Source organism: Lipotes vexillifer, unplaced genomic scaffold, assembly GCF_000442215.2.
Source record: "Lipotes vexillifer unplaced genomic scaffold, Lipotes_vexillifer_v1.1 scaffold2628, whole genome shotgun sequence".
NCBI lineage: Eukaryota > Metazoa > Chordata > Mammalia > Artiodactyla > Lipotidae > Lipotes > Lipotes vexillifer.
Window position 1 is genome coordinate 124,371 of NW_006791751.1, and position 17,276 is coordinate 141,646.

Here is a 17,276-nt window from a genome sequence, read left to right on the forward strand (position 1 = left end):
GGGGGGGGGGGGGGTAGAACAGTGCAGTTGGTGAGAGTGGTGGGCTTCTCAGCTCTTCTGAAGGTGGAGAGGACATGATACTCTGAGGGATTAGATATAGAGGTTAGAGGAGGAGAGAAGACAAAAGATAACTCCAAGGTTTGGGGTCTTGAGTGACTAGAAGGATGGAATTACCGTTTCCTGAGATGTGGGATTGTGGGAGAATCGGGCTTGGGGGAGTTTGGTTTTGTTCATCTTAAGTTTGAGACCTGCAAGTGGATTTTGATTTGTGAGTCTGGACTTCGGGGAACTCTGTGTCACGCTTGACTGATGTACTAGTGGAGTAAGGTTGTGAGCATTTTGTTCTTAGACCTTGTCTTAGTTCGAGCTGCTATCACAAAATACCACAGACTGGGTGGTAAACAGCATTTATTCCTCGCATTCTGAGGCTGGGGAGTCTGAGATCAAGGTGCGAGCATGTTTGGTGTCTGGAGAGGGCCCTCTTCCTGCTCTGCAGATGACTGTCTTCTTGTTATGTTCTCACATAACAAGAGCGGGGGTGGGGTGGGGTGGGGGTAGGTGGGGGTGACTGGGTGGATGGGGGCCCTTGTCTCTTCCTCTTCCTACACGGGCACTAATCCCATCACTGGGGCTCCATCCTCGTGAGCTCATCTAAAACTAATCACCTCCCGAAGGCCCTGCCTCCAAATGCCATCACATTGGGGATTAAGGCTTCAACATATGTATTCTGGTTACAAAACATAGTAACCTTTAGGATCTCTAGGGAGGAAAGATGCTGTAGAGTCATGGTAATGATAACACATAGGTATATGGCTCCTTAAACATTCTCAATAATATTTATCATACTTGATCACCCATTATGTGTCGAGTACCCTGCCAGATAATTTTAGTAAATCATATCTAAACTTCACAGTCAGTTTTAAGGTTGATATCGTTTTAACTTTACAGGTAATTTCTATACAGATAAATTGACATGGCCAAAGTCATATAGCAAGTTGGTGGTGGGAATTTAGTTCAGTGTTCTTTGCATTATCTCAGCCCTGCTACAACAAATTCAAGTTGTTATTATTCCCATTATTTAGTTTAATAATATTCTGATTTTTTAAACCATTGAACATTTTCATTGTTATAATTTTTTATTTATTAGGAGGTAGTTTGAGTTTAATATAGCATATTTTATTTTAGTATAGTTCTTGGAAATTTAGGTATTTGGATCATGTGGAATTAAATTTTTATATAGCTTTAGGTGGATTTTATTCTAGCTGTGTAGTCAGTTATGACAAAACCATTTATTAAAGAAGACATCCTTTTTCCACTAAATTGAAAAGCCCTCTTTTGCTGGTTGGAGAAGAGTTTCCTTTCATTTAAGGCATAGTCTCAGAATCACTATTCTGTACAGTATTACTGAGATCCCACTTGAGGCTACTGCAACTCGTTGTAACTCAGACCCAGTTTACTCTACTTTTTTTTTTTTTTTTCTTGCGTTATGCGGGCCTCTCACTGTTGTGGCCTCTCCCATTTGCGGAGCACAGGCTCCGGACGCGCAGGCCCAGCGGCCATGGCTCACGGGCCCAGCCGCTCCGCGGCACGTGGGATCCTCCCGAAACGGGGCACGAACCCGCGCCTCCCGCAACGGCAGGCGGACCCTCAAGCACTGCGCCACCAGGGAAGCCCTACTCTACTTTTTAAATTACTTGTTGGTTTGAGATACATCATTTGTCTTTCCTCACACAGGCTAAGCAGGGCAGAAAGAGTTGTGCAGAATATTGAGTTTTGTCAACGGTAAAGGATGCTATTGTGCTTTGTTTTATAAATAAAATATGGCGATGCTTGATTAAAAAAACACCTAGAACACAATAAACCCACTTTATCTTGTACTGAATTTCCACATATATCTGGATTTATTTCTAGACTTTCTTTTGTTTCACAGTTCACTTGTCTGTTTCTGTTACTATCCCTACTATTTTGATTATTTTAATTTTATAGTAAGCTTTATTATTTGGTAAAACAATGCTTTTTTTTTTTTTTTTTTTTTTTTTTGCGGTACACGGGCCTCTCACTGCTGCGGCCTCTCCCGTTGCGGAGCACAGGCCCCGGACGCGCAGGCCCAGCGGCCATGGCCCACGGGCCCAGTTGCTCCGCGGCACGCGGGATCCTCCCAGACCGGGCCACGAACCTGTGCCCCCTGCATCGGCAGGCGGACTCCCAACCACCGCGCCACCAGGGAAGCCCCATTTTTTAAAAATTGACATATTGTTGACTTACAATATTGGTGTCATGTTTACAACATAGCAATTTACTATTTTTATAGATTATACTCCATTTAAAGTTATTATAAAATAATGGCTCTATTTCCTTGTGCTGTACAATATATCCTTTTTGCTTATTTAAGCAATGTATTCTTTTTTTTTCGGTATGCGGGCCTCTCACTGTTGTGGCCTCTCCCGTTGTGGAGCACAGGCTCCGGACACGTACGCTCAGCGGCCATGGCTCATGGGCCCAGCTGCTCCGCAGCATGTGGGATCTTCCTGGACCGGGGCATGAACCCGTGTCCCCCGCATCGGCAGGCAGACTCTCAACCACTGCGTCACCAGGGAAGCCCAGCAATGTATTCTTTTTCAAAAAAATTTTTGGCTGTTTATAGGCATTGATTTTTCCATAAGCCTTTAACATAATTTCTTTCTAGTTCCAAAAAAGCCCAGTTGGGACTTCCCTGGTGGCACAATGGTTAAGAATCCACCCATCAATGCAGGGGACATGGGTTTGAGCCCTGCTCTGGGAAGATCCCACATGCCACGGAGCAACTAAGCCCTTGCGCCACAACTACTGATCCTGTGCTCTAGAGCCTGCGAGCCACAACTACTGAGCCCACATGCCACAACTACTGAAGCCCATGTGCCTAGAGCCCATGCTCTGCAATGAGAAGCCAGCGCAATGAGAAGCCCGTGCACTGCAACGAAGAGTAGCCCCTGCTCACCACAATTAGAGAAAGCCCGCGTGCAGCAACGGAGCCAAAAATAAATTTAAAAAAAAGAAAACAAAAAAGCCCAGTTGGGCTTCTGGTTGGAAGTGCATTAAATTTATTTAGGTTCTGTTATATATATATTTTTTATATAGATCACATATTGACCCTAAGTTTATTTCTAGATATTTTATGGATGTATGGTTTGTCACTAATTTGAGATAGACTTTACATTTTCTTTTGTAATTGGACATTACAATTATAGAAAAAGCTTTTGCCTTTGGGTAATTGATAAAATATCCAGCCGTTTTATCAAATTCTCTTAATATAGCAGAGTTGTCTTTTGGGAAGTTCTCTTGGATTTTGTAGGTCCAACAACTCTAAATAAAATGTTTATTTCTACTACTGTTTGTACCAAAAGCGTGACAGACATTGTTGGATGTTTACTCAGAAGCTGTTCTCTACTTTCTTCTCCTTGTCTTCCTCCACATAGATACTGGAAAAGCCAAATACTCATTTTATTAGAATCCCTTGACACTAAGTCATTCTCGTCAGTCTACTGGAGGAATTCTGGGGAAAATATTTTAAGTTTTGATGGAAAGTTATTAATCTTATATTCTTTTTTCTTTCAACTCTTTTTTTAAATTTTGATTTTTTTTTTTTTTTTGGTACGTGGGCCTCTCACTGTTGTGGCCTCTCCCGTTGCGGAGCACAGGCTCCGGACGCGCAGGCTCAGCGGCCATGGCTCACGGGCCCAGCTGCTCTGTGGCACGTGGGATCTTCCCGTACTGGGGCATGAACCCATGTCCCCTGCATCGGCAGGCAGACTCTCAACCACTGCGCCACCAGGGAAGCCCTTAAATGTTGATATATTTTAATGTAAGTTACAGGCATCATGATAGGTCATAACTAAATCCTTCAGTATAAGCCTTTTTTTAATGAACTTTTCCCCACCTAGTAAAAATAACATTACATCTAACAAAATTGACCCTAATTTCTTAATATCAACTAATTACTCATTCCATAGCCAGATATCACAGTTGCCCCTAAAATGTCTAAACTAGTTTGTTCAAACCAGGGCCCAGTCCACGACCTGGCATTGCATCTGACTGAATTATCCCTTAAGTCTTTTGAAAATGTAGCATGGTCTCTTTTTTCATGCTCCTGCTTTGCTGAAGGGATTGGGCCAGTTATCCTTTAGAATATCCTACGTTCTGGATTCTGTTTTCTCATGACATTGTTTTAGCTTTTTTTTTTTCTTCCTTGTATTTCTAGTGAGCTGAATGCTAGGTCCAAAGGATTGATTAGATTCATATTACATACTTCTGAGGATTACATCATAGGAGATGGTGTAATATCGATCTTTATACTGTTAGCAGTGCTAAGTTTGACTAGTGGATTACAGTGGCTTATTTCTCCCCCGTGAAGTTACATTTTTCCCCTTTTGTGACTAGAAAGCACTCCGTGTAATGTTACTTGGCACCATACCAATATCCAGGAATGGATTTCTCTTTTTAAAAGGAAAAAGTGTTACTTTTAGATGTAAAAAAATTGTGAAATATGTATATGTATGTATGTGTGTATGTCTATATGTGTGTGTATGTATGTGTGTGTATATATATATGAATGAAAAGAGCTGGGGAGACCATCTAGGGATGTAGCTTCTTCGCAAGCAGCTTTCACCTTGTAGTGCTCACTTTAGTCAGCTCCAATTGAAGAGCTGCCATTTCCTGTTGCTTTTAGGGATTCCATTATGTGTGTCAGGTTGGTTTGCAGTTTTCCCACCTGCTGGTCTGGCACTTGACTTACGTTTAGGACTAGTCACCTAACTATTGGTCCATCTGCTTTCACCTTCCAAAATTCTGTTACCATCTCCTTTTCTGTTTTGCCTGACCTTGTTTGTTCACATCGGCAAAACAATTCATTTATTGTACTTTCAGTGGAATTTGAGAGGCAGCAAATTTTGCTAATTTGACAGGTTGAATATAGGGAATTGGGTGCTAACAAAATGGTGGAAAGTGATGTCTGCTACATCTGCAGCAATGAACACTGGATGGCTCACACCAAGCCTTTTCGCATCCACGACGCTAATTACGGAGCCCTGGACAGTGTGAGGAAAACCCCGAGCCCCCATGACTGCCTGCTAGCCTGGGCGCAGGCTGAGTTTAAGCTCTGATCTCCGGATCTCGCTTAAGTCCCTCTGGTTGACAGAACCGAAATCACTTTTGGGATTTGTAGCTGCAAGAGGTTTTAGGAGTCTTTTAGCTTTGCAAGAAGTCATACCAGTTTGAGGGCAAAATGGGTGTTGAGTGAACCAATCCACAGTATCTTCCATCATAATCTGAGGATGATAAGTAGGAAGACTATTCATTTTCCAATAACACTTCAAAATTCACTTATGTATTGATACATCAATGCCGGCCATAATTTCCTTGTTTTGACTTCTTTTTAAACTGCTTTGTCAATATGATTTTTAATTTGTGAAATAGCTTTTTTAATTTTTAAAATTGTAAAATATTTAAACCCACGGAAGCACATAATGAAAACCCACGTACTCACCACCCAGTTTTATTGAGTCTTTACATTGTACTATATTTGCAAGCAAACCTCCCCCCTGCAAAGTAATAAAACGTTAAGGATAGAAAGCGAAAGTCTCTGCTCTCCCTCTGTCCTCAGTGGTGCTCTGAATTTGATGTTTAGTCATTCCTATGCATGTTTTCATACTACTGGTATATACACGTATAGACCTTAACAATACGTAGTACTGTTTTGCCAGTTTTCGCGGTTTATGTAAAGCCATCCTACTAAACATTCTACAACTTGCATTTTGCTTAAAATGTTTTTACTATTTCTATTCTGATACATGAATTCTAGTTCACTCATTTTTTTTTTTTTTTTTTTTTTTTAGATTTTTAATTTTTTTAATTTTATTTTTATTTATTTATTTGTGCTGTGTTGGGTCTTCGTTTCTGTGCGAGGGCTTTCTCTAGTTGTGGCAAGTGGGGGCCACTCTTCATCGCGGTGCGCGGGCCTCTCACTATCGCGGCCTCTCCCGTTGCGGAGCACAGGCTCCAGACGCGCAGGCTCAGTAGTTGTGGCTCACGGGCCTAGCTGCTCCGTGGCATGTGGGATCTTCCCAGACCAGGGCTCGAACCCATGTCCCCTGCATCGGCAGGCGGACTCTCAACCACTGCGCCACCAGGGAAGCCCCTAGTTCACTCATTTTAACTGCTGTAGAATATTCCACTTTGTGAATAGGCCAAAATTTTATTAAACCGTTCATCTGTTGACAGACGTTTAAGTCATTAAATGTGCTTCAGGAACATTCATGTATATGTTTTGCTATTTTAATTAACCATTGATATTATTGTCAGTTGTCATACAGTAGTACAACGTTTCAAGTTAATGAACTTTTGGTTCTGATTTTGTGAAAATTATGTGGAACTCACGACATAGAAGCAGTTTAGGGGACATCAATCCTGAAATGAAGGCAGACCTTAAAGGAGTGACTTTCTGACATTTGTGCAAAAGGCCTGAAGGTTGTTGTGATGGCTTTGGGATTTGGGAAACTGTTCCATCTTGTCTTCCTTAGTCATCCTCAAAAGGCAAGAAAGACCCTTACTTTTGAAAGTATTTTTGATGACAAGAGTGTTACTAGAATGAATCTTTCTATATGACAAGATATTTACCATCTGTTTCTCTGCGTTCTTACTGTTTCAGACAGGATCCTGTTGCGGGATATAAAAGCTCTCACCCTCCACCATGGCCGCTATACTACTTCCCGTAGGCTGGATCCGATCCCACAGTTGAAATGTGTTGGAGGCACAGCTGGATGTGATTCTTATACCCCCAAAGTCATACAGTGTCAGAACAAAGGCTGGGATGGTTATGATGTACAGGTAATACTGAAAAGAGTGAAGTGTTTATTGAGATATTACTCAGTATTTTGGGGAAGTACATATAGAAAATCTCCAGTTACCTAAAATATATAAATAGAAATCAGTGATTCGGTCTCTGAAAGGAACATCCTCTGAAAGAAATGAACTGGTTTTAAAGCCTGGAAATATTCACTGTAATCTTTATCCCAAAACTTTCTCATAAGACATTAGTAAATTTTCAAAGCTTTTCATATACTTGGGGGTGGGAGGTAGAGGATTTCTTTTGATTGTCATTTCTCTGTCATTCCTCAAAGAATACCAACCTATCCTTAAAAAATAAAGTCAAGATGATAAGGAATTGTAGATTGTAAGTGGGGGTGGGGTTCATGTGTCCCTGTTGTGCTTCAAATGCTTGATTTTAAACAGTTGTTTTACAGCTGAGGGTGGTTACTTATGAGTGAAAGCATTTCAGTGGGCTTTATTGTCTTCAGGTCTTTGGCATTTTGTACTTAGGATAGACCACCTCCTTGAAGTTCCAAAATTTATTATCCTTTAGAAATGGAATAGATTTTAAGTGAATTCAGTTTAAATCAATACTAATAGATTTCTACTTTGTATTCTGCCCGCTTTCAGAAAGGACTTAAGATGGTTGGTCATTCGGCCAGAAACTTGCTTTGACAGTTTTCCCTTCCATCAGAGTGACATTCTTGTTTGATACAACCTTTGTGCCTAGTGTATGCAGTTCAGGGAGAGAGTTCATATTTGCTTGGTGATATGTATTTCACAACATTTTTTCCTCGTCTTGCTATAACCAAATCACAGAATCTTCAGGTTAAAGCTGAAATTACTTTTACTTTTATATTACTTTTCAGTCTTGATGGAAAAAAGATACTAACGGCAAAGTCATTCATTAAACATATATTAAACAGTATTATACAAAAATGAATGATGGAGTCACAACCGTCAAGAAACTCTCTTCCTAGGAGAATAGATAAGACAAGCACTCACATTACATCTAGGTGCCAAGAAAGTATTGTAAAGTCACGTCCAGTTGGGGGGATTGGGAAAGACTTGAAGAAGAAAGTATTATATGTACTGTGTTAGTAAGGAAGGATAACATCTTTAGAGCTGAAGACATAGAGAAGGGAGTGAATGGCGTGAGCAAAGTATAGAGGATGTCATACATTGACTTATGTTTAGTAGCAGGAGAGAGCCTCTTCTAATTCCAAGAGTATAAATATAATAATTAGAAGCCACTTTTAGTATATGCTATTAAGGAAATGACAATTAACATGAAATACCGATAGAGATTGAGTTTATTTACCTGAATCAACAAGCTTATAAATCTTCCTCCAAATAAAATTATTTAAAAAATGGAATAGTGTAGAACAACAACAACAAAATAGAAAAATTGTATATTATCCAAATTAAAAACTTTTAGGCTTCAACAGACACCATCAAGAAAGCGAAAAGGACACACACAATAGGAGAAAGCTTTTGCAGTCATATATCTGATTGGGGACTTGTGTCCAGAGTATATGAAAAACTATTACAACTCAGTAAGAAGACATATAACCAAATTTAACAGTGGATAAGGCATCTGACTAGACATTTCTCCAAAGAAGATATGCACATGGCTAATAAACATGTGAAAAAATGTTCAGCATCATTAGCTGAAAAAGTGTGCAGCATCAGGGAAATACAAATCAAAACCACAGTAAGACACCAGTTCCTAGCCAACAGGATGCCTGTAATCAGAAAGGCGTAGTAGCAGGTGTTGGTGCGGATGTGGAGAGACCCTCATACACTGCCATTAGGGATGTGAAATGGCGCAGCCACCTTGGAAAATGTGCAGTTTCTCAAAGGTTTAAACATAGAGTTACTGAATGCCTAGTCATTTGACTCATAGGTGTGCACCCAAGAGACTTGAAAATGTGTGTCCACACAGAAACATACTAAACGTTGTAGCAGTGTTATTCATAAAAGGCAAAAAGTAGAAACAACCCAGGCGTCCATCACTGATGAATGAAGAAACAAAATGTGGTATATCCATACGATGGAATATTATTTAGCCATAAAAAGGAATGAAGTGCTGATTTATGCTACAACATGTGTGAACCTTGAAAACATTCTGCCAGGTGAAAGAAGCCAGTCACGTAGGACCACATATTATATGATTCCGTTTACATGAAATGTCCAGAGTAGGGGAATACTTGCAGACAGATTGGTGGTTGCTTAGAGCTAGGAGACTTGGGGGGAAAGAGGAAGTGACTGCTAAAGGAGATGAGATTTCTTTTGGGGGCGATGAAAATATTCTAAAATTGATTGTGATGATGGTTGCACAGCTCTGTGAATACACTAAAAGCCATTGAAATGGGTGAGTGTCTAGTATGTGAATTATATCTGAATAAAGCTGATATAGTGTACCTGAAGTTTGAAAGAAGAAGATAATTTGTCCAAAAAAGAGAAAAGCAATAGAACCAATCAGATCTATTTTGGCTTATATCTTTTTTAATGTTGTTAGAGAAGCATATTACCTACTCAGTTCAAAATCGTTATAGAATTCAAACTAGACCTGGGCTTTTTTTTTTTTTAAGCCGGAAAAATTTTGTTTTAAGCTGGAAAAATTTGAGGCTAGCATAGATTCTTTTTGCAGTTTTTCTAAATGTCTTTTTAAAAAAACTTAAGAAAATTACTTAATGGATTGGACCTTGGGAAAGGTAGTCCATGGTTTTTATAGAATTTGTGTAGGAAGTTTTTCTCAGAAGGTTATATCAACAGCTACCAGATATTCATATATGATGCTGATATTTGAGCCTTAATGTTGGAAAAAACCCCTGTTTTTAAAGAAAGCATCTTCAACAGTGGTTAAAAAGTTGACATTTAAAAAATTTACTTAAAATTAATAAATTAGGGAATGCTTAATATGTACAAAAGAATTCTTTACATCTATATGTAAGGAATAGTAATAAGATGAGCACTCATGTACCCACCACCTAGCTTAAGTGGAACGTTAATATCACCAGTATCTTGGAAGCCCCTGGTTTGCCCTCCCTCAACATAGAAATACTCGTCCTGAATTTTGATTATCATTCCCTTGCTTCATTTTGCTGTTTTATGACAGCTATTTAGCCCAAATAATATATATTAAATGAAAAAAAATATTTTGGTTCTAATAACCTGTTTCTACTTTTCTTCACAGTGGGAATGTAAGACCGATTTAGATATCGCATACAAATTTGGAAAAACTGTGGTGAGCTGTGAAGGCTATGAATCCTCTGAAGACCAGTATGTACTGAGAGGTTCCTGTGGCTTGGAGTATCACTTAGATTACACGGAACTTGGCCTGAAAAAGTCGAGAGAGTCTGGAAAAAACCATGGCTTTAACTCTTTCTCTGATTATTATAATAAGTTGTACTCCCGAGAATCTTGTAGCATCAGTGGAGTGCTTACCATCGTGGTGCTACTTGCTGTTGCCTTTGGAGGTTATAAATTCTTCCTTAGTAATGGTCATGATTCTCCTCCACCATATTCTGAGTATCCGCCATATTCCCATCGTTATCAGAGATTCACCAACTCTGAAGGACCCTCTCCTGCAGGCTTTAAGTCTGAGTTCACAGGTATGTTTTCCTAGGCAATGGCAGTAAGTAGGATAGAAGTCAGGTAGTGAATCCTGTGCTGGTTTCTGATATGGAAAATGGTTGCATTGGGAAACCAAAGCAGATTTGTCTTATTTTTTTACTTTCAACTTCTTTTACCTCTTCTGTTCTGTTTCTCTGTAAGGTTAATTGTGATTACTATTTTAAGGATGCATGATTAAATTGCAAATCATCTCAATCAAACTTGATCAGATTTGGTAATAAGCATTTACCTTGAACTCTGTCTCACAACACACACAAAATTTTATTCACTGAGTATTACAGAGCTCAACATAAAAGTAAAACAATTAAGTTTCCAGAAGGAAACATAGGAAAATATTTGTCAGGGTAGGCAAAACTTTCTTAGAATGCAAAAAATACCAGCCAAAAAGAAAAGAGGGATAAATTAGACTTTATTTAAATTAAGAATGTCTAGTCATCAAAGATAACATTAAGAGAGTGAAAAGGCAAGCCACAGACTGGGAGAAGGTATTTGTAAAACATATTTTCAACAAAGCACGTGTATCTACAGTACATAAAGAACTCCCACAAATCTGAGAAGAGACAGACAACCTAATTAAAAAAATGGACAGAGGATTTGAACAGCCATTTTATAGTAAAAGAAGATATCCAGATGTCCAATAAAAATCTGAAAAGGTGCTCAGCATCATTAGTCTTCAGGAAAATGCAGATTAAAACCTGAGTTCTTAATTAACCACCATTTAATCATCTTAATGGCTAACATTAAAAAGACAGAGTACCAAGTAATGGCAAGGATGTAGTTAACTAGAACTTGTTGGAAGGAGTTAAAAGGATAAAACACTTTGGAAAACTGTCAGTATCTACTGAAACTAGACATACGCCATCCAATGACCCAGCAATTTCATTCCTAGATGCATACCTAAGAGAAATGCATGCATGTGTGTGCAAAAAGGTCTGCACAAGACTGTTCACAGCAGCCAAAAACTGGAAATAGAATGTCCATCTCATTAGAATGAGACAAATTGTTTTTTTTCACACATTGGACTACTATACATAAATTTAGAAAAAAATAAAAACAAAACTGATATGTGCAGTGGTGGAGGTCGACTCTCATGGACATAATGATACCAGAAGAGTACCTCTGTATGATTCTATTTATAAAAAGTTCCAGAATGGGTAAAACCAAAGTGTGGTGAGAAAAGTCAAAGTTGGCTTCTCTCTGACATGGGTGGGTATCTATTGGGAGTTGTCGTGAGGGAGTCTCTGGGTGCTAGAAAGGTTTTACTGGTGGGTAGTGATTACATGCGTGGGTACATACATACAGACTTATTATGCTGTACATGTGGGATTAGCACAGTTCCCTTTATGTATATGATACAGCAATTTAGGAAAAACTTCCTCTGAGCAGAATATATATATATTTTTTTGGTCCCTTTTAAGACCCGACTTCCCAACCAACAAATATCCTCCACTTGGATTCCTCCATGAGACACTCAGGTACAGCTCTCAACCTGGAGCTTCTAGACGTGTCCACACAGTAGAAAGGAGGTAGCTCTGACACGTGGGGTCGTCTTCTAGTAGCTGATCTGGAGCAGGGCAGATGTGACCTTATGGGAAGAAACCACCCTCCCCTGCCTTAAAAACATATCCCTCCTTTTTCCTGTGTTTGGGAAAGGCAGGTGCTCCTTAGTTATAAACCAGTATTTTATTTTATTTATTTATTTATTTACTTACTTACTTACTTACTTATTTTTTGCGGTACGCGGGCGTCTCACTGTTGTGGCCTCTCCTGCTGCAGAGCACAGGCTCCGGACACGCAGGCTCAGTGGCCATGGCTCACGGGCCTAGCCGCTCCGCGGCATTTGGGATCTTCCCAGACCGGGGCATGAACCCGTGTCCCCTGCATCGGCAGGCGGACTCTCAACCACTGCGCCACCAGGGAAGCCCTAAACCAGTATTTTATAAATACACTTTTTGAATACAACTTGTTCATAAGTTGAAGTATTATTATTTTTATTCTTTTTAAAAATAAATTTATTTTATTTATTTATTTTTGGCTGCATTGGGTCTTCGTTGCAGTGCGCAGGCTATCTCTAGTTGCAGGGAGCGGGGGCTACTCTTCATTGCGGTGCACGGGCTTCTCATTGTGGTGGCTTCTCTTGTTGCGGAGCACAGGCTCTAGGCGTGTGGGCTTCAGTAGCAGCATGCAGGCTCAGTAGCTGTGGCTCGCGGGCTCAGTAGTTGTGGCTCACGGGCTCAGTAGTTGTGGCTTGCGGGCTCTAGAGCGCAGGCTCAGTAGTTGTGGCGCACGGGCTTAGTTGCTCCTTGGCATGTGGGATCTTCCTGGACCAGGGCTCGAACCCTGGTCCCCTGCATTGGCAGGCAGATTCTTAACCACTGTGCCACCAGGGAAGTCCCCTGAGTATTATTAATAAAGCATGAAACAATTGAAATGTCATATTATCTTTAGTTCTGTAGACTATGGTTTAAGAGAGGATACATAATCATTTTTATTTTTAGGACCGCATGGTGCAACTTCTGGTTTTGGCAGTGCTTTCACTGGACAACAAGGACATGAAAATTCAGGACCAGGGTTCTGGACTGGCTTGGGAACTGGAGGAATATTAGGATATTTGTTTGGCAGCAATAGGTAGGCTATGCATTTATCTCACCTCCTCTTTAATTCAGCCTTTCTTTAGAGGCTTCTTTTTTTTACTTACAATTTGACTGGATTTGTTTTGTTAAGGAAAATAAATTATGATGACATTACCCTATTAAATAAGATTCTCTGGGGATGGGAAAGAATGCCATCTGTGCTTTGATCAATATTATATGTGTTGTTTTCTTTCACATGTCATGCTTATAGATGTGAGTTAGAAGCAAGACTGTTGACATCTGAGAAGGCAGGAAAGAACACAACATTTGGGGCACAGTTGGCATTCTGGTTTGGTTGGAGAATGATAGAAGCAAGGGTGGAAAGAGCTTGTGACCAGATTTTGGAATGTCTTCAGTTTAAATAGTAGTTTAAGTTTAGATTGTATTTGAATGCGAATTCAGAAAGAAAGAACCTTTATTCCCTGTCATTTTCTTTCCTCATAGCAATGTCCATAAGAATGGCAGAAATATAAAACAGTGTTTATTTTGTGTTAATCCCAATATACCAGAACACGGAGGAAAAAACACTTGATAAAAATTATTTTCTGATGGTTTAGGAATAGGAGGGTATTTAAAAATCATAGTCACAAGAAAAATGCCTGACACACTTTTGTCTTTATAGAGCAGCAACACCCTTTTCTGACTCGTGGTACTACCCATCCTCATACTCCAGCACGTGGAATAGTCGTGCTTATTCACCACTTCGTGGAGACCCAGGAAGCTATTCAGCGTGTTCAAGCTCAGAGCCAAGAACCAGAACAGCGTCAGGTGAGAGCAAAAAAATCAAGAAGTTCCTATTCAGTAAAGTACAGAAACAATTTGGAACTTAGATGATTAACTATACATTTAGCAGTCATGGTTTTATGTGGTATACCCACCAGAAATATTAGTTGCACAATTAACTGAGATTAAAATGTTATTCAGATCTATTCTTTCCTCCCACTTCTTTTCTTTAAAACTCAAACAGAAATTTGGTTTAGACTCATGTCTGTCACTAACCAAGGTTTTCACTTACACCTTCCTGGACGTTGGTTTCCATGTATGTTTAATTCTGGTTAATCTCTAGGGGTCCTTTAAGCTCTAAAATGGGAATTTTCTAGGTAGAAGGTTGAACTTTTCAGTTTGGTAAAACTCAATAAAAATGTATTGAGCCATTCTTTAAATCATTGTCAAAAATACGTTTATTGCAATGACTAAGAGGAAATTTTGTAAAGAAGCAGAGATAAAATATAAAAAAACAAATTATTTGGAGTTAAATATCTAGCTAATTAGCAGAGAATTGGAGGTAGTGGATAATGAGGCAGTGACAAATTGCTGGGGTTGGATTTGTCTTCTTCAGCAGAGGGAAGAAGTTATAGAACAATGAATAATTCTTGAAATTGACAGAAAATATATTTAAATGTGTTTAAAAATGTCAGAGTGGAATTCTCATAGTGCTGGTGTGAATGAATTGATATGATCACTTTGAAAAGCTGTTAGGCATTACCTATTAAAATTGAACATAAGCAGGGCTTCCTTGGTGGCGCAGTGCTTGAGAGTCCACCTGCCAATGCAGGGGACACGGGTTCGTGCCCTGGTCTGGGAGGATCCCACATGCCGCGGAGCGGCTGGGCCAGTGAGCCATGGCCGCTGAGCCTGCGCGTCCGGAGCCTGTGCTCCGCGGTGGGAGAGGCCACAACAGTGAGAGGCCCGCATACTGCAAAAAAAAAAAAAAATTGAACATAAGCATACTCAAGATCCAGCAGTTTCACAAATACATAGTAACAGAAGTGCATACACTTTTTACACTTAAAGATAAGTACAAGGATGTTTGTAGCATCCTTATTCATAATAGGCAAAAAAAAATTGAACATAAGCATACTCAAGATCCAGCAGTTTCACAAATACATAGTAACAGAAGTGCATACACTTTTTACACTTAAAGATAAGTACAAGGATGTTTGTAGCATCCTTATTCATAATAGGCTTCAACTGGAAGAAATCCGTGTATCTTCCAGCAGTAAAATGGATGAATAAATTGAGTTATATTCATACAGTGGAATACTGTGCAGCAGTAAGAATAAGTAAATAGTTGTATGCGATAATGTGGATAAATTTATCAGATGTAAAGAAAGAAGCCAGACACACAAGAATATGTACAATATGATTGCAACATTCATGTTTTATAAATATACATGTTTAAAAACAAGCAAAACTAATCTGTGGTGTTAGATGTTAAGATAGTGGTTGCTTTGGGGGAGAAAAAGAGGTGGTAATAATTGAGAAGATATATAAACATGTAACTACGTAGGACATAATGTGACAAAAGAAGCCTCATTCTCAGTGGAAACAAGAATTGTAAGAAACTGTATATATCAACTAGAAATGTATGGGACTTATGTGAAGAAAATCATAAGACATTACCAAATAACCTACAGGAAGATCTGAGAAAAATTGAGTTTCCCGATGGGAACACTGTGGTCTTGTAACCTGTCTGTTAGCATGTTTGCATCTTGGGGGAGCTGGGGGTGCCTAGGTAACCTTTACCATCAAAAGTCCGTGACCCTCCCCCATGTTACTTCTATTTACCGCTGGAGTCGTGAGAGGTAGCAGGGCCTGGCTTAGGCTCCACTGGCCTCTCTGCTGTTTGGCTCAGACTTTGGGTCTTGCCTGTATCACGCTGGCCCTAGCACAGAACACATCTTTGGTTTCCTGACTAAAAGTTATTGCCAGCAAGCGTGTATGTGTTTAGCAGACTTGATGCTGATTGGATGGCTGGAAGGGCTCTTGTGGGGAATTGATGCACTGAGTCCTGCAGCCCTGGTCCGCAAGCTCATTCTCTCCTTTTTCCCTTGTGTCTCGTATCATTTGCTAACAATAAACGTGTATTACTGTTGTAATTTTATAAGCAATTCTAATGCATTTTAAAAAACTAATATAAAATTTACTCTTCTCATTCTAGGATATGGTGGTACCAGAAGACGATAAGAAAGTAAAAAGTTGGGGTCAAACATTGGATGCAAAACTTCTGATTTTTCATCACTTTCTCTTATAAAATGTGCCCCTTGCTAACAACTGGGCAAAGGGAATATGCAAAAGTTCTGTGGTGTTTTGTCCTGTATAGCTTTTTGTGTTCTGTTATTTGAGGCTAGGAGTTGACATATGACAAAATGCTTATTTAGAGAATCATGTTTGTGTAACATGCAGATGTATATTATAGTTTTTGAAAGTGATGACTACTGTAGAATGCTGAGAATGTATTGTGTAATTTCTGACACCTGTGATGCCATAAGAAGCATTAAGAATGAAGGCCTTATACCAATAGACACTGAGTACAGAAATGTTCAGTCTTAGGTGGTTTTAGTTGTTGATTCATTACATCATAGAAGCGATAATAATCTATTTGGTATGTGTTATTGGGTGTTTGCTGTTCTTCAAACATTTAAACCAAACGTTGGACTACTAATTATACTTCCTTGTGTGTTTTGATTACTTCTGAGCTCAGGAGCTTTGAACCTGTCAGTGGTGTGTGGGGTTCTGGTAAGTGAGAACTACCTTTTTAGGAAAAGGTAGAAAATAAGTATCTAGAAGGTTGCTGGGAATGGCAGTGTGCTGACAAAAATGCTTGAAGCCTCCATATTCATTTTTTTAAGAAGTAAAGTTCAAGTGCTTCAGCAAAGGTTTTCTAATAACAGAAGCATGTAGTTCTCTGTGGAATCTCAGATGTTGTAGCAGTCTGTGGCAATCTTACATTAAAATGACAGAAAAAATAAAAACAAACAAAGGGTTTTATTCTTTCTTTCTACCAGCCTTGACACAAATTGGTGTTACTTTTTTTTTCCAAAGGAAAGGGGGTTCATGCAGAAGTTCTCTCTCCCTAAACAGTAATTTCCTGTGGTAGTCTTGCCTTAGCTACTGGTCACACAAAAAACCTAAATTCAGGAATTCCCAGTTATACTCATTAAACTTCATTATTTTGCTAGGAAAGATAAGAACAGATTTGTGTTGTTATTATCACTACATATACTACTAATTCTTTTTATTTATTTACTTTCTTTTATTGAAGTATAGTTGCTGTATAATATATGTTACAGGTGTACAATATAGTGATTCACAGTTTTGTTTTGTTTTTTGCGGTACGCGGGCCTCTCACTGTTGTGGCCTCTCCTGTTGTGGAGCACA

The 17,276-nt window shown here is 39.3% G+C and overlaps 1 protein-coding gene across 1 annotated transcript in view; it reads left to right on the forward strand.

Annotated features, from left to right (window-relative positions):
* Nucleotides 1–16,863, forward strand: part of SARAF (store-operated calcium entry associated regulatory factor) — a 19,421-nt gene extending 2,558 nt beyond the window's left edge. The window contains exons 2-6 of the mRNA XM_007464631.1: nt 6,683–6,861; nt 10,043–10,460; nt 12,981–13,110; nt 13,738–13,883; nt 16,057–16,863. Coding sequence (XP_007464693.1) covers nt 6,683–6,861; nt 10,043–10,460; nt 12,981–13,110; nt 13,738–13,883; nt 16,057–16,082 — 899 coding nt within the window. The 3' untranslated portion in view covers nt 16,083–16,863. The remainder of the gene's footprint in view (nt 1–6,682; nt 6,862–10,042; nt 10,461–12,980; nt 13,111–13,737; nt 13,884–16,056) is intronic.
* Nucleotides 16,864–17,276: the final 413 nt, after the last annotated feature.